Below are 21,961 nucleotides of genomic sequence, written 5' to 3'. Positions count from 1 at the left end.
AGGTCTACTGTGTCTACAAATGTACTGAACAAAAATATAAACACAACATGAAACAATTTCAAAGATTTTATTGAATTACAGTTTATGTACGGAAATCAGCCAAGTGAAATAAATCCATTAGGCCCTAATCTGTTGATCAAATGACTAAGAATATGGATACATATTGTAACGACCCTGGGTTTATACGCGCGAATATCGATATTGACTCTGCCGCTTGAGCATACTTTTGGGACTGAACCGATAGCGCGCTGGACTTCGGGCTAGAAGATCGAGGCCTGCTCCCTGCCTTTTTCATAACAATATGTTGGCCAGAGATACATTTTTTTTTTTAACATAGGGGTGTGGATCAGTATCTGGTGACCACCATTTGCCTCATGCAGCGCGACACATCTATTTCACGTCGAGTCGATCAAGCTGTTGATTGTGGTCTGTTGACCTACTCATCTTCAATGAAATGCTTACTTACAAACCCTTAACCAACCAGTTTTAAGAAAATAGAGTTAAGAAAATATTTACTAAACAAACAAGTATATACACTGCTCAAAAAAATAAAGGGAACACTTAAACAACACAATGTAACTCCAAGTCAATCACACTTCTGTGAAATCAAACTGTCAACTTAGGAAGCAACACTGATTGACAATAAATTTCACATGCTGTTGTGCAAATGGAATAGACAACAGTTGGAAATTATAGGCAATTAGCAAGACACCCCCAAGAAAGGAGTGGTTCTGCAGGTGATAACCACAGACCACTTCTCAGTTCCTATGCTTCCTGGCTGATGTTTTGGTCACTTTTGAATGCTGGCGGTGCTATCACTCTAGTGGTAGCATGAGACGGAGTCTACAACCCACACAAGTGGCTCAGGTAGTGCAGCTCATCCATGACGGCACATCAATGCGAGCTGTGGCAAGAAGGTTTGCTATGTCTGTCAGCGTAGTGTTCAGAGCATGGAGGCGTACCAGGAGACAGGCCAGTACATCAGGAGACGTGGAGGAGGCCGTAGGAGGGCAACAACCTAGTAGCAGGACCGCTACCTCTGCCTTTGTGCAAGGAGGAGCAGGAGGAGCACTGCCAGAGCCCTGCAAAATGACCTCCAGCAGGCCACAAATGTGCATGTGTCTGCTCAAACAGTCAGAAACAGACTCCATGAGGGTGGTATGAGGGCCCGACGTCCACTGGTGGGGGTTGTGCTTACAGCCCAACACTGTGCAGGACGTTTGGCATTTGCCAGAGAACACCAAGATTGTCAAATTCGCCACTGGTGCCCTGTGCTCTTCACAGATGAAAGCAGGTTCACACTGAGCACGTGACAGATGTGACAGTCTGGAGACGCCGTGGAGAACGTTCTGCTGCCTGCAACATCCTCCAGCATGACTGGTTTGGCGGTGGGTCAGTCATGGTGTGGGGTGGCATTTCTTTGGGGAGCCGCACAGCCCTCCATGTGCTCGCCAGAGGTAGCCTGACTGCCATTAGGTACCGAGATGAGATCCTCACACCCCTTATGAGACCATATGCTGGTGCGGTTGGCCCTGGGTTCCTCCTAATGCAAGACAATGCTAGACCTCATGTGGCTGGAGTGTTTCAGCAGTTCCTGCAAGAGGAAGGCATTGATGATATGGACTGGCCCACCCATTCCCCAGACCTGAATCCAATTGAGCACATCTGGGACATCATGTCTCGCTCCATCCACCAACGCCACGTTGCACCACAGACTGTCCAGGAGTTGGCGGATGCTTTAGTCCAGGTCTGGGAGGAGATCCCTCAGGAGACTATCCACCACCTCATCAGGAGCATGCCCAGGTGTTGTAGGGAGGTCATACAGGCACGTGGAGGCCACACACACACTACTGAGCCTCATTTTGACTTGTTTTAAGGACATTACATCAAAGTTGGATCAGCCTGTAGTGTGGTTTTCCACTATCATTTTGAGTGTGACTCCAAATCCAGACCTCCATGGGTTGATAAATTTGATTTCCATTGATAATTTTTGTGTGATTTTGTTGTCAGCACATTCAACTATGTAAAGAAAAAAGTATTTAATAAGAATATTTCATTCATTCAGATCTAGGATGTGTTATTTTAGTGTTCCCTTTATTTTTTTGAGCAGTGTATATATATATAGGCTATACAGGGGGTACTGGTACAGAGTCAATGTATGGCAGTACAGGTCAGTCGAGGTAATTTGTACATGTAGGTAGGGTAAAGTGATTATGCATAGATAATAAACAGCGAGTAGCAGCAGTGTAAAAAAAAGGGGGGGGGGTCAATGCAAATAGTCTGGTTGTAGATTTGATTAATTGTTCAGCAGTCATGGCTTGGGGGAAGAAGCTGTTAATGAGCCTTTTTGACCTAGATATTGGAGGGGACTGGAACACGCTGTCTTACACGTCAACACAGAGCATCCCAAACATACTCAAGGGGTGACATGTCTGGTGAGTATGCAGGCCATGGAAGAACTGGGACATTTTCAGATTCTAGGAATTGTGTACAGATCCTAGCAACATGGGGCCGTGCATTATCATGCTGAAACTTGAGGTGATGGCAGCGGATGAATGTCACAACAATGGGCTCGTCATGGCATTCAAATTGCCATAGATAAAATGCAATTGTGTTCGTTGTCTGTAGCTTATGCCTGCCCATACCATAACCCCACCGCCACCATGGGGCACTCTGTTCACAACGTTGACATCAGTAAACTGCTCGCCCACACAGCGCCATACACGTGGTCTGCGGTTGTGAGGCTGGTTGGACTTACTGCTAAAATCTCTAAATTGGTGGCTTTTGGTACAGATATGAACATTAAATTATCTGGAAACAGCTCTGGTGGGCATTCCTGTAGGCAGCACACCAATTGCACTCTCCTTCAAAACTTTAGACATCTGTTGCATTGGGACGTGTGACAAAACTGTACATTTTAGTGCTCTTTTATTACCCCCAGCACAAGGTGCATCTGTGTAATGATCACACTGTTTAATCAACTTCTTGATATGCCACGTCTTTCAGGTAATAAGCATTTTGTGCATATGGAACATTTCTGGGATCTTTTATTTCAACTCATGAAATATGGGACCAACATTTATATTGTTGTTAAGTACATATATAGGCTACCTTTATTAGTTGTTCAACTAATAATTTAATTTAAACATTATTAATTGTTGTGAATACATGGATAAGTAGGCTCAGGCTACATTTATATGCCTTTAATAAGTTCAATGGTCCATATAGTATAATTCTCACATTAGACTGCAGTTTACACAGGCAGTCCAATTCGGAACGTTTTCCATTAATTGGTTTTTTGACCAATCAGATCAGCTCTTTTACATATAATTGGGCTGCCTGTGTTAACTCAGACAAATAATCCTACATTAGTAAAAAAACAATTCTGGGCCAATACCAGCTTCTAGTACACACAGGAGACAAGCTACATGCAAGTGCCATTCTTACTTTTACCAAGGTGTTGTGTCTTTGGCTTTGCCGGATTAAGTGATATGACATGCTATTCTATAAAATCCTTTCTCTGTAATTAATTTTACCCAATCAAAATTGGGTTTAATATTTATTTACTAAATACCTAATTAATCACACAGAATTACATATACACAGAATGAATCATACCTTGATTACAAATTATGTCATAAAGGAAAACGTCCCTAGCGGACGGAACAGATATGACAGCTGGTTACACAAAGAAAATGGGGGTTGGGTTTGAGTGAAAGAGCAGGTAGACTGAAGAACAAAGGGAGAAGCGATGTCTCTATCGTAAATACAGGATCTTATGCATTCTAAATTACTGCCCATTTGGAAAAGGAAAACATAATGAATATTTACTCTGAGCTGTGCTTCAATAGGTTGGTGGTAGATGGAAGATCGAGTTGCCCAAGAGTTCTTCCATCCTTTGAAGAGTGTCTATGGTGGTGAACGGGAAACGTTGTAGTGTCATCGTTGTGTGGTCGATGGGATACTCTGTCTGTACTCTCCTAGCCCACGTTTACAGCGGCCGCTGCTAACTCAACGGCTAGGAGGTATCACTTCTGTAGCGAATAAGAGTTCAAAGTTCATACCATTCGCAATCAAAGCTCACGCTGAGGTTGGCTTCGTTCTGTAGCTATTATCTGAATCCTTCTGACATCGGATCGTCATCCTAATGTACCCGGAACAGGAGGTTACATTATCGTCAAGGGCTTTTATATAGTGGAGGGAGAAGGGTGTGTTTCATAGTTTAAAGCCCATGTCTAACCCATGCCTAACCTTATGAAAACCCAAATCTCTCATTTGGAAGCTAAAATTACATTTAATCTTTTCACCAATAATTGTATATTTAAACATTTGAATTGCACAACAATTCCATGTGAATCTGATAACTATAATATGTAGACTTTCCCAGATACAGTTTAGGTCGTCCTGTCATCAGTCATAATGTCTCAGATGACAACTGAACTGACATCATATTCATTAAGTACCAATGCATATTTTCAACTGGTTCAATTACCGAAATATGGTTCCTTTCCCTCCACTTGTTTGATGTTCCCAGACTCTCTGTTTAACAAAGGCTAATCAAGAGTCCCTCTGTAGAGTCAAGAGAGAGGGAAGGGAGAAAGGTATTTATGGGGGGGGGGGGCAACGCCATGACAAGGGATATGTGGGAATGTTAATTTATCAACCTAAATTTACCAAAGTAAAAAATAATTGGAGTGAAGAGAACCACAGCACCAACACAATTACATGTATGTGGTCCACAGCTTTCTATACATGCATGTCCATCACCATCTTTTTCAGCCTTCCTCCTCTCCTTTCTTCATATCTTTTTAAGTCTTCCAGGATGGTTCTTCTTGTTTCCAGCAGTGGGCTTGCGCCGGATCTGATTGACAGAACCTTTCCTTGAGGGACCACCCTTTTCTTCCTGCTCCTTACCTGGGTTGGACAGCTTCTTTAGGACCTCTGAGGTAGAAACATTTACAAAAGTAACATACATAAGTATAGACAGTTAATACATATTAAGATACATATTAACCACCACATATTAACCATCCTAATCATACAGTCTTAAATCAGGCTTGATGTGGGTTTGCTTAAGGCTAGAGTACTGCACATGTACAGTAACTAGGCAACAAAGTCACGTTACAGGTATTGTCCCATTAGGAGGCCACAAAGATTTACTTTAGACTATGCTCAGTGCCGGCACCGAATAAAGCCATGCAGTGGTTTCAGTCGGGCACATTTGCCTCAGTGCTGTGGATGTTTTTTTTCATTACCTGCTAACTCGGGATGGCTCTTGTCAAGGTCATTTAGGAGTGGCACATACTTCTGCCCTTCAGTCCCATCACCTCCTGGGGGAAACATGAAGTGAATTAAAGTTAACCAGTTTCATTACTGTAAAGTAACTTTAGTAATAATGACATTAACTTCAGCCATGTTAAGGCCAGGCACCACAGGCTAATAGATATTTTTTTCTTCCTTTACTCTCATCAGATTGAACCTTTACCAGTTGAAAGTATACATAAATACAATATATTATTTTATGACAATATGTGCTAATTTGCATATTCCAATAATCCCTTTTTAAACACATTGCTTCAAAGCAGAATGTTTTTTAAATGTTTTATTGTGATATGACACTCAATAGTCAGACTTTTACGGATCATGTTATAAAAATATTGTCATTTCATGGAATTATTTAAAAAACATTATTCACATGTATGACGGATGCATATTTAGCATATATTTACACATATAATGACACTTAAAATCAAAACAACACAAGATGTAAAATAAAAGTCTGACTAAAAGTCTACCCGAGTGCACAGCAGGTCTAAGGCACTGCATCTCAGTGCTAGAGGTGTCACTACAGACCCTGGTTCGATCTCGGGCTGTATCACAACCAGTCGTGATCGGGCAGAGCACAATTGGCCCAGTTAGTGGAGGGTTTGACCGGGGTATGGCGTCATTGTAAAATAAGAATTTGTTAACTGAATTGCCTAGTTAAATAAAGATGAAAATAAATTTTAAAAAACTAAGAACCTGTGTGTGGAATAACGTGGAATAATGTGAATGTACGTCGTTTGAAGACGGAGAAAAATGAATTGGAGCACAGGGAACATGTCATTTTGAGAAAATGGCTGATAAAGATAGGCTAATGCAATTAAAATGTACTTTCCATAAATATTACCATTCATGTCACATTAATTACACTTTTATTCATATATCACTTCTAAACTGACAAATAAACATGAGCTATACCTTTTAATAATACATTAGCACGTTTAATACATTTCTTTCAAGGAATAGTGCATATGCTTTAAATACTGGTCTGATGGGCAAATATGCACTTTTGGGCAAATTCTCATGTCACTTTGCCCAATGTGTCACATACAAGGATTTTGTATGGCTGTTGAAATGTGCAGAACAGTAATCAGCTATGCCTGCCCCATATGTAAGGTCCTCTGAGTTGTTGCTGGTGATGCTTTACTTTCTTAACTGTGTCATGGGACCTGCGCCTATGCTTGACACACTCCATTGAAGCAGCATTAGCTCTCACAACTCCTCTCTGATTGCTCAAGTGTCACCAAAGGGCTGTCAAGCCACAATTTGTCCATCAGATTTGATATAGCAGTGGTTCCCTCATTGAACTTACTGGCTGTTGCGTCAATGCAGCTTTTGCCCACGAAGACAGCTTTGGGGCACTGCAACCATATTACAGAATTCAGACAGTCATTTACATTTTGGGTTCCTCCATGCTATATATCCTTTTGAGGAGGTCATTTTTTATTTTTTTTTTCTCACCTTTATTTAATCAGGTAGGCCAGATTGAGAACAAGTTCTCATTTAAACTGCGACCTGGCCAAGATAAAGCAAAGCACTGCGCCACAAACAACACAGAGTTACACATGGAATAAACAAACGTACCATCAATAACACAATAGAAAAGTCTATATACAGTGTGTGTAAATGAGGTAAGATTAGGGAGGTAAGGCAATAAATAGGCCGTGGCAAAGTAATTACAATCTAGCAATTAAACACTGGAGTGATAGATGTGCAGAAGATGAATGTGCAAGTAGAGATACTAAGGTGCAAAGGAACAAAATAAATAAATAACATTATGGGGATGAGGTAGTTGGATGGGCTATGTACAGGTGCAATGATCTGTAAGCTGCTCTGACAGCTGATGCTTAAAGTTAGCGAGGGAGATATCTCCAGCTTCAGTGATTTTTGCAATTCGTTCCAGTCATTGACAGCAGAGAACTGTAAGGAAAGGCGGCCAAAGGAGGAATTGGCTTTGGGGGTGATCAGTGAAATATACCTGCCGGAGTGCGTGCTACAGGTGGGTGCTGCTATGGTGACCAGTGAGCTGAGATAAGGTGGGGCTTTAACTAGCAAAGACCTATAGATGATCTGGAGCCAGTGGGTTTGGCGAAGAATATGAAGCAAGGGCCAGCCAACAAGAGCATACAGGTCGCAGTGGTGGGTAGTATATGGGGCTTTGGTCACAAAACTGATGGCACTGTGATAGACTGCATCCAATTTTCTGAGTGTTGGAGGCTATTTTGTAAATGACATCGCAGAAGTCAAGGATCGGTAGGATAGTCAGTTTAACAAGGGTATGTTTGGCAGCATGAGTGAAGGATGCTTTGTTGTGAAATAGGAAGCCTATTCTAGATTTAATTTTGGATTGGAGATGCTTAATGTGAGTCTGGAAGGAGAGTTTACAGTCTAACCAGACACCTAGGTATTTGTAGATGTCCACATATTCTAAGAGCCGTCCAGAGTAGTGATGCTGGACGGGCGGGCAGGTGCGGGCAGCGATCGGTTGATGTATTTAGTTTTACTTGCATTTAAGAGCAGTTGGAGGCCACAGAAGGAGAGTTGTATGGCATTGAAGCTCGTCTGGAGGTTAGTTAACACAGTGTCCAAAGAAGGGCCAAAAGTATACAGAATGGTGTCGTCTGCGTAGAGTTGGATCAGAAAATCACCAGCAGCAAGAGCCACATCATTGATATATACAGAGAAAAGAATCAGCCCGAGAATTGAACCCTGTGGCACCCCCATGGAGACTGCCACAGGTCCGGACAACAGGTCCTTTTGACACATTGAGCTCTATCTGAGAAGTAGTTGGTGAACCAGGCGAGGCAGTCATTTGAGAAACCAAGGCTGTTGAGTCTGCCAATAAGTATGTTAACTTGACTTTTGAAGACCTTAGAAAGGCAGGGTAGGATAGATATAGGTCTGTAACAGTTTGGGTCTAGAGTGTCTCCCCCTTTGAAGAGGGGGATGACCGCGGCAGCTTTCCAATATTTGGGGATCTCAGACGATACGAAAGAGAGGTTGAACAGGCTAGTAATAGGGGTTGCAACAATTGCGGCGGATAATTTTAGAACGAGAGGGTCCAGATTGCCTAGCCTCGAGAGGGTCCAGATTGCCTAGCCTAGCTGATTTGTAGGGGTCCAGATTTTGCATCTCTTTCAGAACATCATCTATCTGGATTTGGGTGAAGGAGAAATGGACGTTACAGTGTCCATGGACGTTACAGTGTCCCAGAACTTTTTGGAGTTTGTGCTACAGGATGCACATTTCTGTTGAAAAAGCTAGCCTTTGCTTTCCTAACTGCCTGAGTATATTGGTTTCTAACTTCCCTGAAAAGTTGCATATCGCAGGGGCTATTCGATGCTAATGCAGTACGCCACAGGATGTTTTTGTGCTGGTCAAGGGCAGTGAGGTCTGGAGTGAACCAAGGGCTATATCTGTGTTGAAGGAATTTAATTCCTCTGTTTTAATTTCCAATTCAAACTAAACACTCTTTCAATTCATAAGAATTTGTAAGACCCTTATTTTATAGGAATGGACAGAGCCCGGTCTTAAAAGTCAAGTAACAGCCTTTATTCAAGAGAGTACTGAGTACATACACATTTTACCACAGGCTATAAACTGAAAATGACGTCAGCGTTTTCTAAATGTTCCGTCTCTTCTTGACACTGGTAGAAAGGCTCTATAGCTCTCAAGCCTTCCCTCCTCGCCTAGAGCCAAGGTCAGTCAGTGTAGATAAGCATTCTAGACAGGCTGGAGATATAGTTAATTCATTTGTACCAAGGAACAGACCGTCATTGTTCTAAACTCTTGACCACATTCACTACATTATATTCAATACTGGGATCAAGAGAGAAAATTCATACATGTACAGTAGCATAAGAGTATTCTGATTAGTACATCCTGATTAAAATGTATACATAATTAGTCATTATAGATAAAAATTCCCTTAACAATCTGTTTCTGGTTCTACATTTATTTGAAAGGGGCATGGTGAGGAAAGTACTTTTAAAGAATAAACAGGCATTTTAAAGAATAAACTGCCCCCCCCTTCTAATTTCCTTAATTTTGTGGCTAGAGTCAAGTACTTTCTGTGGCACAAATACTTTATATAGAACAAACTTTACTTCAGGATAGGCAACCGAAATTAATAATGAATGTATGTGCGTTATATTAAACAGAGGAGGGAGTCAAATGTGGGCAATAAACATTTCAGAACAACTACTAGTCAAATAAGACATGGGAGAGATGATACATTTTTGGCAAAGAGATTTATTCATAGACATTACTAGTGCTTCCCCCGCGATCAAACCGACATAAAAAATCAAATGAAACGCAGCCTAACGTGACCAGAAATCTCAACTAGCAAGCAAGTTGCAGCAATGAAGAATTGAGTACGTGCGTGTTCACGCGAAGGGGGGGGGGGGTTCTGGCATGTGGGAGCTTTTCGGCACAACACTGGAAAACAATCTTTTGCATGATATACGATTCAACATGGAAAGTTTTAAAATTAGAGGTAGAAGTTCTACATGAAAAATGTTAACGAGAACGACATTTATGGCAGGTGTAATTGACGAAGTTGAGATAAAATTATACAAATCAAGTATTTATATACATTATTGCCGATTTATTTGTAGTTGCAAATGTCCCAAAATCTGAAAATGTACGAATGCAAGTAAAATCACAATTTTTGCCTGTGGTGCCTGGCCTTATCAACCTACCTATAACATATTAGTAGGCCTAGTAATCGTGTGTAGAGCAGGCAATGTGAGAAACCACTCTTTGATCCCATGGGCTCTTTAGACATACACAGCCTAGTGCCTTTATTATATTTGGAGAGACTCACTGCAGATGCGTATGAGAACGTAGCTGTGCCTCTCCTTCATCAGACTGCTGGCTGGCTCCATGCTCTTCTCCTTTACACTCAGGTTCACCAGCTCCCCTGTCCTGTCCATCAGGTCCACATAGTCTGTAGAGTACATCTGTAATGTGACATTTACACTGGGCTCTCTCAGTCTATTACATTTTCACTTATTGGTATTTACTCAGTCAGGAAACAATCTGGCCGGCTGTTTCTATCATTCCAGTCATGTGCATACAACCTCACACGGAAATGTACTGTATAATATATATCCAATAGTATTTGTATCATGCTTTCAGACTCTTATCTTTATTAAAATAATTTTTTAAATATTTTGTTTTATGTGTAATTGCATATTGCGTTTAGGTGTTTGGACCTCAGGAAGAGTAGCTTGATGGGGATCCCTAATAAATACAAATACAAACACTATCAGGTGCTTCTGAGGTTGAATAAAGAATCTAATACAACATATCGGAAGTTCAACTGTGAATTATTCTGCACTGTGGGAGAAGTTCGGAACTGCACCTTGAGAATCCAGATAACATCTCTCCTTCAAACTGTGGATGAAGTCTATCACCCTACAGTTCAGGTTAAACAGTTCTGTTTGGCCCTCTTTCAAAATAAGAAAAGAGAAGTATGTTTGTACATTTCCTATAACATTGTATAACATTCATATGACATCGTACATCACAAAATTACATCTAATGTTTAAATGTGTTATTCTCAAATTATCTGTTTATATCTCCATAGGTCTCCAATGGTTTCATTAGAGGTCAGCTGTTGGCCTCCATAGAGATGATGGAATTATACTCCATCATGATGATGATATAGCACTTACCTCCAAACCGCACGGTGACAAACATTTCACCTTGTCTCTACACAGAACACTTCAGACCAGACCACTAAAGCCACCTCCCATAATGTTGCTACAAGTATCTGAAGCACTCACCTCTTCCACAGAGCCAAAGGAGTGATGAGTTTGGGCTTAGCACACAGTGCCACAATAGTAGAAAAAAAATCTATGTTGTTGACTACTGTCATACTTAGTGACTAAGCTTCTGCACTGAGAAGGCCATTGTGAATGGCTTCTGCAGTTGCTCTGAGTAAACCAACAGTTGACAGGATACGTTATCCATTTGGCATTTCAAAGCCAGACCTGTAAACAGTTTTGAACTGTTGCAGAGCCAGCAAAAATGTTTGTCTTATACACACATCGAAAGCACATTCCCCCTGGTTGATAACCCATCTGACTCCCCCTCGTCTCTCCTCTCCTTTCAATGGAAGAAAAGACAGAACCTTTTATGTGAGGGAAGTGTTCTTGTTTGTTTCCATGGAGTCAACACACAAACACATAAGTCCTCTGGCTTTTACTGCTACATGTTGAACACTGAGGTCTGACTTAGATACTGTGGGGGATGACTTAGCAGGTTTATTGTCAGCCGACCACTAACTGGGATTAGACTGACCATTACCCATAGAGGCAATGCTACTCTACTATCTAGTGAATTATAATGACAAGACAGTTGTTACCATAAGCATCATCACAACAAATCTAAGAGAGAATCTAAATTACTTGTCTTTTGCTTAGAAACGTTAGGATCAGGGATCTGAGCGTTTCCTCTTATTTCACAATACCACACACGTTGTATGTAATACATTCCACACATTCTGCACTTAACACCATAACAATGACCAGTACAGGAGATCATCTGAGGACCCCAGTCCATTCATGGCACGTCCCACTGACTTGTATGCTACATCAAATCAAATTATGTTTGTTACATGTTTCGTAAACAACAGGTGTAGAATAACAGTGAAATTATTACTTACAGTCCCTCCCAACAATAAATATAGAAAAACATTTTTTTTTAATTGAAAAATAACAGGAGGGATAAATACACAATGAGTAATGATAACTTGGCTATATACACAGGGTACCAGTACCGAGTGGATGTACAGGGGTGCTAGGTAATTGAGGTAGATATGTCCATATAGGTAGGGATAAAGTGACTAGGCAACAGGACAGATAATAAACAGTAACAGCAGCGTACGTGGTGAGTTAAGAGTTAGTGCGAAAAGGGTCATGATTAAACCATCAACACTGAACTATCAATCAACTCTTTCCCATTGTACGACCATGAAGAGAATGTGTGTTGTTACTGCTCAAATTACACTGTCAATCAGATGAGACAAGAGTACCAGACCATCTAACACTTGATAGATTGTACATGCCAGTGACTGAGGCACTATAGAGCCACTCAGTGAGAGAATTAGATCAGCTTTGTTCCGTGAGCACCATTTTTCATGGCCAAATGTACAGTAAACCATGTACAGTATCAGGATCACTGAGTCATGACAGGAAGGAAGCTATGTCTGTAACATTAGGTGGTTGCTACTTAAAGTCCCCAGGACATTCACAGTATTAGGCAAGACTGCCTTCTCGTCTTGTGCACCAGATGCATGGAATAATCAACAATCCATGTTTCATCTAGATATCTTACTGCTACTGAATGAATTTAAAATATTGATGGGAGACTCTGTTACGGAGGAGTGTAAATGCTTTTTTTAGGCTGGATCATGTTGTTGATCCCATTGAGACTTTGGGTCTCAATGGGATCAACAACATGATCCAGCCTAAAAAAACTTTGGGTCTCAATGGGCTTTTCCTGGTTAAATAAAGGTTAAATAAACATGTTAAAAATGAGCCTCCAGTCCCAGGTACAGTATACTGTTGATATAGAGGTTAGCACAGTAAAGATACATTTGGTTGAGGATGGCATTGTTAAACACGTAAGTGGTGAGTGAAAGAGATATTGGCCAGAATGGCCACTTCTAAAAACGTGAGTTGTGGAAGTCTTATTTAGTCATGTCAGAAAGGGGGTGAGAGTCAGGATGTTGTCGTGTAGAAAACACCAGTCAATTATGCTGGTAACATCTTTTTTTTTAAACACCACAATGTAATTTCAGGAAGCCCCTGGGAGGACATTAAAAGGAGAATGCCCTGTGCCCCGTAACCTGGAATCATCCGGGAATTTAGATAAAAGCTGGGAAAGCTGTAGAAATCAGAGGAGCTCACAGTTTGTAAAAGGGGACATAAATCCCATGGCCCATCTGGTCTGGTCTGGTCTGCCCCCTCCACAGACTGACCAGCCCTCTTATGGAGCTTCTCTTTGTCCAAAACTCCTCCCTTCTGGGAGCAAAGCCACGGTGAGTCTCTGCACTTATTCATTCATGTTTGGGAAAACTGTACAGTACTTGTAATACTTAAACAGTTCAACATGGAAACAAAAAACAGATTTACTTAAAAATATATATTTATTTTTGGACAGGAGGTATTGCTGCATGCATTGCATCCGAAATGTGAGAATGCACAGAATGCCATAGATATGTAACACTTGCGAGAGAGTCATTTTAGTAAAAAATATAAGGTGTATGTCATTATTTATTTGTATCATTTAATTGTCTGTGATATCTGAAGGATCTGCACAGGTTCGTGCTACTGACAGTTAGACAAGTTGAAAGAAGTGTAATGTAGAAAAAGTGACAGTTAGACAAGTTGAACGAAGTGTAATGTAGAGAAAGTGCACAGTGGTAGATTAGTAGATCCTCCTCAAAATAGTTTACAACCATTATCATTGAAAAACTCTTTGCAAGGCAGATTTAAGCTTTGTTGCATTCATACATTTGCAAGATCATAAACCTGAACGTCTAAATGAAATGCACTCTCATCACGTCCATCTATATGGGACACAAACATGCTAAATCAATGAAGTAGTACGGTCCCCTTATCACACGCTTGAAACATCCCTGCCATCCCCAAATACACAGGAGTAATCCAATCACGTCAATGTTATTTCTTTAGGGCAAAGAACAAGAGCCAATTGTGAAGCTTCAGATCTAAGCACCACATGACGTCACAGACCAAGAGAATAAACATCACAAACAGAATCACATTGAACCATTCAAGTCACATTTCTGCTATAAATAACTACAACCATTTTTTGCTTCAAGAAGCTGAAAGGTCCAATTGAAATGGTGCATATACAGTTTGTTTTGTATGGCTGCCTTTGTGTAGAAGCTTGGCTCCACTATTAGAATCCCTGCTGATAGAATGCCTCCATTAGGCCATCTAGATAACATAAGATACATCCAAACTCTGATCCTCAGCTTGTGAGCCTGCCTACCCAGTAATCTACCATTACACTCAGAGCTGACTCCCCAAAAATAAGAGCATCTGAGTAATTTCACACAGAAGGCCAGGTGTTAAGGGTTCCTTAGTAGATGTCTGGCACCAATTCTGTATCCATCAGGACACCCCAGAAAGCTTGGTGAAGCAGGTTTTATGTTTATAGAACAGTGATTTGACCTGGACAGGGGAGAGATCCTGCCTGTCCTTTACCTCTTCCATCTCTGGTCCTTTAGGAGACTGCTGGTGGTCCCCATACTGCAGGGGATGACATAAGGGTTGTGTCTGGGTCTGTATGAGAGGCTGTGGCAGAGGGGGGCTCACATTGTGATTGTGGAAACTAATCACAGAAAGAGGGTGGTTGTGAATGGGCGCTGAGGTCAGAACGGCCCCTGCAGGTGTGACATGGCTCTCACAGCTACAGGTGTTGTGCTCGGTGTGGAGGTCGAAGCTGAGGCAGTTGGCCTTAACCCTCACTGAGCCACAGACTCTGTTGTGGGTGGAGGTGCGAGTGCTGCCGCCACTCTCAAACAGCTGCCGGCGGTGGAGGCCCAGGAAGTGGCGGCGGATGATCCTCCTGAAGGTGTGACGGAACTCCCGTATGCGGTATGCATAGATGAAGGGGTTGACCACTGAGTTGCCGTGGGAGAGGATGATGGCCACGTATATTATCCAGAGGGGTGGGCGGGCACACTGAGGGCAGAACAGGGTGAAGCAGTTGATGATGTGCAGCGGCAGCCAGCAGATGGCAAACAGGCCCACGATGATGGCCAGCGACTTGGCCGCCTGGACCTCCTTCTGCAGGGTGGAGTGGGACTTCCCCCCGTGGACAGCCTTCAGTTCTATGAGCTTCAGCTGATGCCGAGCTGCCATGAAGATCTGCAGGTAGATGACCAGCATGAGCAGCAGAGGCATCAGGACACAGGCAAAGAAGTTAAAGTAGACCATGTAGTCCATGACAACCACCTCTTCAAACAGACACTCCATCAGGCCTGGGGAGCAGGTGCTGTTGGGGCGCTCAGTGGACTTGTTCCAGCCCAACATCGGGGTCAGGCCAATGATGATGGACAGCACCCAGCAGACAGCAATGATCCCCTTGGCACGCTGGCCTGTCACCAGGCTATTGTACCTGTGGGAACAAAAAAGATATGGACTCTGTTAGTAAGACACACAATCTCTGGGGGTTTTTCCCTCCCCAATTGGTAGTTATAGTCTTGTCCCATCGCTGCAACTCCCCTACGGACTCGGAAGAGGCGAAGGTCGAGAGCCATGCGAAACACAGGCCGCATTGCTTCTTGACACAATGCTCGATTAACCCGGAAGCCAGCCGCACCAATGTGTCGGAGGAAACAACGTCGAGCTGGCGACCGAGGTCAGCTGGCAGGCGCCCGGCCCGCCACAAGGAGTCACTAGAGAGCAGTGGGACAAGGAAATCCCAGCTGGCCAAACCATCTCCAAACCCGGACAACGCTGGGCCAATTGTGTGCCGCCTCATGGGCCTCCCGGTTACGGCTGGCTGTGACACAGCCTGGGATCGAACCCGGGTCTGTAGTGATGCCTCAAGCCTTAGACCACTACGCCACTCTGGAGGCAAACATGCTCTGTTGGCTTGGGGAGCATGAGTTGTCTCTCTGGAGGGTTCGATTCTCCCAGAGGTTAAGGGATAGTGAGTTAAATATTAAACATTATAATAGGCATATCATTCACACACTCTTTCTTTATGGGAAAACATCTTGTTTAAGTAATAAAATAGATGCTTAAAAACAAAATGTTAGCATTTGGAAGGAACGTCTATTTTGAGTGTGTCTGTCAGTCAGTGTGAGAGAGCAGCTAAGCTATTTGGCCTATTTCTGCCACATTCTCAAGATGTTAAAGTTCAAAGGTTAGCTATGAGAGATACAGGAACACAGCCCTAAACTCTGAACAACAAACTATCTTGGATGCAATAAGGCTGCACACACTATCAAAAAAGTGTATAAGTAATTACTGATTATTAATCCATTTTAAGGCATAATGTCATTTATATTTGTTTACATAGGAAAATAAACAAGTTGTCTAAACGGCTAACGTTTTTGACATGTGTATAGTTCTGAAGAGGGGTCATGGTCTGTTTAAACTCACAGTCAAAGGAGATTCCACTTATATCTGGATCCACTGAGGAAATCAAAAAAGCTCATCTGGCCATTTGGGCTAAAGATTTCAAGTTAATAATTCAAAAATAGCACTATCCTCTGCTGCTCTATTCTGAAAACAACTCTCACAGGTTTTAAGATTTACTTCAGATTTTTTTTTTCTATTTGCTACTGGCATGAAAACTACACAATGTACCTGCAACCCGGGTATGCAAAAATCAATCAATAACCCTATACAACCTCATAGGGTACATTGAAAATCTTTACAAAACCTAATGTCTAACCGCTTTGTCCGTAATTGGGTCTGAACTCTCAGAGAGGAAAACAGCATGACGGCAGCAACATGTTAGCACATTCTCTGTTATGTTCATACAATGTTGAACTGACCTGAGCGGTATCGTGATGGCGATGTAACGGTCTATGGCGATGGCCAGCAGGCTGAAGATGGAGCTCTGGGTGAGCACCAGCACAAAGCAAGCAATGAAGAGGCAGCCATAGAAGTTGGAGCAGAAGCCAGTGCTGATGACGATGGCGAAGGGGATACCCAGCACTCCCACAGCAATGTCTGCCACCGCCAGGGACACCACAAAGAAGTTGGTGATGTTCTGCAGGTTGCTGTTGAGGCAGACGGCCCAGCAGACCAGCACATTGCCCAGCACGGATAGTATGGCGATCAGCAGTTCCAGCACAATGTAGATGACAGAGGAAGCATCGTTCAGCATGGTGAGAGGATCAGCGAGGTCACTGAGGAGGAAGGAGGACCACTCTCCTCAAGGTCCATAGCTGCAGGCTGGTAGCGGTGGCCTCACCCTGTAGGGCTTAACTCACTGCCTGGGACTATGGCTGAGCTCTCCAAACACAGAGACCACTTCACCTTAAAGCCTCTTAGAAGTCCCACAGTTGGTGGTCAGAGAAGCAGTCCAACCTTCTGTTATCTTATCTGTTGTCCTGTCTGGTGCTCTCCTCTCAAGTTCTTCCCCTCACTGTTGCACAATTTAGCATGAAACTCCAATGGGGCTGAGACTGAGCCAGGAAGCGATCACAAGTGTCATACCGCTGCAGATAAAGGGAAGAAAGAGTGAATAAAGTGGAAGTGCTGAATGCCAAAACAGGAAATGATTGCAGAAAATACCAATGAATATTACAATGATCATTTCCATCAAATATTAACCACGTTTGAAGTCAAACAATAAATATGACAGTATATTATCTGACATGATACACTGGAATTTCCAATGTAGCAAGTAAAATACACTGTAAAGTAACAATTTCAGTGTTTACTTTACATTAACTGTACTGTATTCCCCATAAAACTGCTGTTCATCATCATTCATACTCGATCGAAAACCAACATCAAGATCTGAAATAGTCACCCCAGTAAAGTACCTGGGCAACTGCAGTGTTCATGTTAACACATGATAACTGGCTTCCCACCAATTCTTCTTTACCCCATTAGCAACAGTCACTGAACTGTAAACCAGGGATCAGGGGAAATATAACCAGCGTCAGAATGACACGATGGTGTTATGGAGCTACTATCCCAGTGAGTTAAATGTCAGCTGTACCAGAGCGAGGAAACAACATGCTTCAGGGACTGGAATGTTCTATATGTCCCCATGAGATTGCCCAACCCCTGCCTGATAAGGGGAGAGGAGTCTTGAGGACATCCAGAGAAAGATTCACTAAATGAGGTTATGAGAACACCAAACGAATCATTTTGATTTTGTTAGATGGGTGTCGTCATGCTCAAGACAAAAAAAAAACAACAAGAACAATTCAAGTAGTGCAGTGTGTGATTTGAGAATACAGCGGGCATAATATACACTCGACAATTGTTCTAAATTAGGTCTAATTTGTCAATCAACTGAGGTCACTGTGCAACACTGAATTCCCTGGAATTGTATGTGAGAGTGAAGAGGTTTCCAAGCTCCTTCCGTACAGAACTCTCATCATGTTTATGGAGGAGAATTCCCACGGTGAAGCCAAGGATGTTTTCGAAAGGTTACTCATTGTTTCAGGAGATAGCAGCTGTGCTGGAACTGAAAGGCTTTTGCTCTCAGAAACATTTCCCTTTTGGTGGGACTGAGGGTTTTCTCCCGACCGATCTCAGTCACTGTATAAGTTTCCATACTGCTTTAACTTTATCACACACATACAGTATAAGGTGTAAAAAGAGGTGGTTGCAGACTGTATGTATGTGGTCATAGAGTAGTACTCTGTAGGAAAACCCCAGTGACAATGCAGAAAGCCTAATATGGTTACATTTCTATACTGCATGTGAGAAAGGAAGAGGCATAATTATGTTCACCATCACACAGACCGAGTCACAAGTGAAGGTGCAAAGAGGTACATTTAATATAGAGGTTACAACTGGATTAGAAGTGATATCTCAATGTGAACCGTGTGTGTGTGACCCTGTCCCAGTCACCTTCCAACAGCTAGGTAATAACACGATATTTCAGTTGTCCTCTTTGACAGCACTTGAGGGGCATGAACATAGTCAATCATGTTAAATGCATTTATATTCCATCCTGAAATGTTTCTCAACAGTTGTAGCCAACAAGAGTTCTGACAGTATTCTGCTCAACAGTGGGTCCTGGTGGTTGGATGTAAACCAAAGGGGTGTATTCGAAGTGCATTGATTTCTCAATTGAAAGGTACTGCATGTTTCAGATTGACACAAATGTAAAGGAATTCAAATAATGTCCATGAATAGAAACCAACTGAGCATACAGGGCCTTAATAAATGCACATAAACAGCTTAATGTATAACTGTTTGCCTAGAAAACACTTTAGTAGATTACCTGGAGTAGTAAAATCATCGTGGTAAAATGTAAATGTGGTAAAACCTGCTACATCCTGTTCACATGTGGAAACCTATACCTGGCAAACCCATAAACATTATCCTTACCAGAAAGTGACAGTATTATCCCCTAGCTCTCTCGTCTCCCTCCTGTAACTCCCTATCAAAAAAGGGAGTAGACCAGAACATACAACGGAATTTGTGTAAATACAATGTCTAGAAATCGATAAAGTAATTCCAAACACTCCCCAAATTGTACCGAGCACAATTGTCCATGAAAAAAACTTGGCATAGGCTACTGTCCAGTTTCTGTATACCTGGCTGAAAATTATTTTGATCACACCAGGATCAATAACTGTTGTGTAAACTTTCAAAATATTTAATTAGGCTATTCATTAATTGGATTTAAATAAAATACTCTAAATAGAAATAGAAAACCCTTGGACTTCTATCTAATGCTATTCTAATCCTATTTTCAATTTCTAAAAAACGTACCTTTTCAATATATCCCTCGACGTGTCTTATTCCAAATGAATCACAACCTAATCGAAATAGTTTGCATCATGCCAATAAACATCGCTCGAATAAAATAATTCACATTATAGGCCTACGTTTTAAGTGGCGTAAAATAGAACGCGTGATGTAAAGGATCATAGCTGGGGAACGTAATCTGATAGGCAATTTGTGCGCTCCCACTGTTTGACTACTGATGCTGAAACCGATTCTCCTCGGTTCAATATCGCACAGGCGGACCAGACTGACACGTGACCCCAGCAGCACAACATAGGATAATAGTCAAATGCTTTTGGGAACTTGGGCAGAAAAAGTTTACATCAATCAACTGAGGCCAAGAGGACAATCTCGGAGTTTATTTCAATAAGATTTATTTTTCACAAAAGCATGTGTAAGGTGTCAATTCACGCTGTTATTTGAGATTTTCTGAGATTAGCCTATTCAATAAATAAATTATGAAACGTTGAAGAAAAACACAATTGTTCCAATAAATGTTTAAGAAAAATGGGAATTGTACAGTGCATGTTCTAAATTTAAATGTGCGGGTTAATGGCGCATCATGCAGTATTTGCAGTGATACGGCCTCTGCAGAATTCAGTGCATTCATACTTCTTGCGCTAAACCAGAGCTGTTGAGCAGAACTGTTGTGATGGAAGTTGTCAACGAAGTGAGTTTGTGTTTATACAGGACCTGCTGCTCCCACCTACCGTCAACCAACCATGTCAATGTAGACCTAGAAGGTGCCCTCCGCATTGTTAAAACATTTGGTAGGCGCATGGCATTTCAGCATGGAGATCAATTTGGCCTCTGCATGCATCCAGAAGCTCTGCGTCACACATATGGAGTCTCCTACCACATTTTCAGATCAAGCATAAATGGACGTTTAGGGTAGGGGTGCAGGCCTTCACTTAGTCTGGCGTTGTAGACGGGTTAAAGCCAATTTATGCTTGATCTGAAAATGTGTTTGGATGGTCCAAGTAAATGCTGTATGGCCACTGCAGAAAAACATATTTACCATGCATTGCCTTAAATTAGCAACTGGGGGTGAGTTCAGGTGAACAAAAACGGACCCCCACATCCCTAACATAGGAAGAAAAGAAAAATAAAAAGTTTGGGCTGATTTGTTTTGAGCTCTTCATCTGGTATACACTGTAAAACCTATCTTCCCTCTCTGCTAACATTTGTCATGTTAGCAATAGACTTTACAGGCTATGGACTTCATCTTTGACATTTGAACAGATATTATGGGAATGAGATCACTTGCTAAAGTTCACATTCGTTTGTTTGTATTGGAAATATTCAGGTCTTAAATCAGAATATTTTTCCATCTCCATATTATCCTCTTCACTTGGGTTGTATTGTGTGCAAACTAAAACAATACACCATTACTGTGTGTGTGTGTGGGGGGGGGGGGGGTCACTTTGATATGAATCCCAAGTCTTTACAATAAAATATAAATGTTTCCTTGTTAAAACCTTCAAATCATCATCTGTTCAACAGTTACCAAACAGTTCATAAAGAAACAGCTTATTCAGGTGAATCTGGGTATTATCACATCATTCCACTTAATAAAAATACAGAAATACTCCTGAGCATCATGCCAATTGCATCCTCCCTCAAATCTTTGACATCTGTGGCATTGTAGAGTGGCAGGCACATTTTAGAGTGGTCTTTACTGTCCCCAGCCCAAGGTGCACCTGTGTAATGATTATGCTGTTTAATCTGCTTCTTGATATGCCACACCTGTCAGGTGGATGGATTAGTTTGGCACAGGATAAATGCTCACTAACAGGAATGTAAACAGATTTGTGCACAAAAATTAAGAGAAATAAGCTTTTGGTGCATGTGGAACATTTCTGGGATCTTATATTTCAGCTCATGAAAAATGGGACCAACACTTTACATGTTGTGTTTATTTTTGTTCAGTGTATATCGCTCCTTATCAGAGCAAAGGCTGCTGCTGTATTGCAAATACCACAGGCTAGCAGACTGAATTAAACACTTCATTCATCACAATCTAATTTGATCTAAATTATCCCAGTAGTTTTAATATGCTCTAGCCCTACAGAGTAGAGTTAATATTAGTGTTGCCTGTTTCACAAGCGAAGAATGTTTTTTGTTTATCAGTGCCTTCATTAACTTTAGACCAGTAATCTGAAAATACA

The 21,961-nt window shown here is 41.8% G+C and overlaps 2 protein-coding genes across 3 annotated transcripts; both read right to left on the bottom strand.

Moving 5' to 3' along the window:
* Nucleotides 1-3,050: 3,050 nt before the first annotated feature.
* On the bottom strand, nt 3,051-10,283 carry LOC135513626 (uncharacterized protein C22orf15-like). Its single transcript, XM_064936501.1, has 3 exons — nt 10,148-10,283; nt 5,256-5,330; nt 3,051-4,941 (listed from the first exon to the last, which is right to left on the bottom strand). The coding sequence occupies exons 1-3, from the start codon at nt 10,281-10,283 to the stop codon at nt 4,799-4,801; spliced, it is 354 nt and encodes a 117-aa protein (XP_064792573.1). The 3' UTR covers nt 3,051-4,798.
* Nucleotides 10,284-13,458: 3,175 nt separating this feature from the next.
* Nucleotides 13,459-19,976, bottom strand: LOC135514224 (adenosine receptor A2b-like). Of its 2 annotated transcripts, XM_064937541.1 has the most exons (4): nt 19,779-19,976; nt 19,392-19,443; nt 16,868-17,536; nt 13,459-15,477 (listed from the first exon to the last, which is right to left on the bottom strand). In XM_064937541.1, the coding sequence occupies exons 3-4, from the start codon at nt 17,200-17,202 to the stop codon at nt 14,469-14,471; spliced, it is 1,344 nt and encodes a 447-aa protein (XP_064793613.1). In that variant the 5' UTR covers nt 17,203-17,536; nt 19,392-19,443; nt 19,779-19,976; the 3' UTR covers nt 13,459-14,468. The 2 variants fall into 2 exon arrangements, with proteins under 2 accessions (XP_064793613.1, XP_064793611.1); XM_064937539.1 differs by lacking the exon at nt 19,392-19,443.
* Between the last annotated feature and the right edge of the window lie 1,985 nt (nt 19,977-21,961).

Source organism: Oncorhynchus masou, chromosome 25 (assembly GCF_036934945.1).
Source record: "Oncorhynchus masou masou isolate Uvic2021 chromosome 25, UVic_Omas_1.1, whole genome shotgun sequence".
In the NCBI taxonomy this organism is placed as follows: Eukaryota; Metazoa; Chordata; class Actinopteri; order Salmoniformes; family Salmonidae; genus Oncorhynchus; species Oncorhynchus masou.
This window is presented reverse-complemented; position numbering and strand designations above follow the sequence as displayed.

Coding starts and splice junctions, on each gene's coding strand:
- LOC135513626 (XM_064936501.1), bottom strand. CDS start 10,283: ATGTACTCTACAGACTATGTGGACCTGATGGACAGGACAGGGGAGCTG. Junction 5,331..10,147: donor CGTTCTCATACGCATCTGCA/GTGAGTCTCTCC, acceptor TGTTTCCCCCAG/GAGGTGATGGGACTGAAGGG. Junction 4,942..5,255: donor GAGCCATCCCGAGTTAGCAG/GTAATGAAAAAA, acceptor TTTCTACCTCAG/AGGTCCTAAAGAAGCTGTCC.
- LOC135514224 (XM_064937541.1), bottom strand. CDS start 17,202: ATGCTGAACGATGCTTCCTCTGTCATCTACATTGTGCTGGAACTGCTG. Junction 15,478..16,867: donor GCCATCACGATACCGCTCAG/GTCAGTTCAACA, acceptor TTGTTCCCACAG/GTACAATAGCCTGGTGACAG.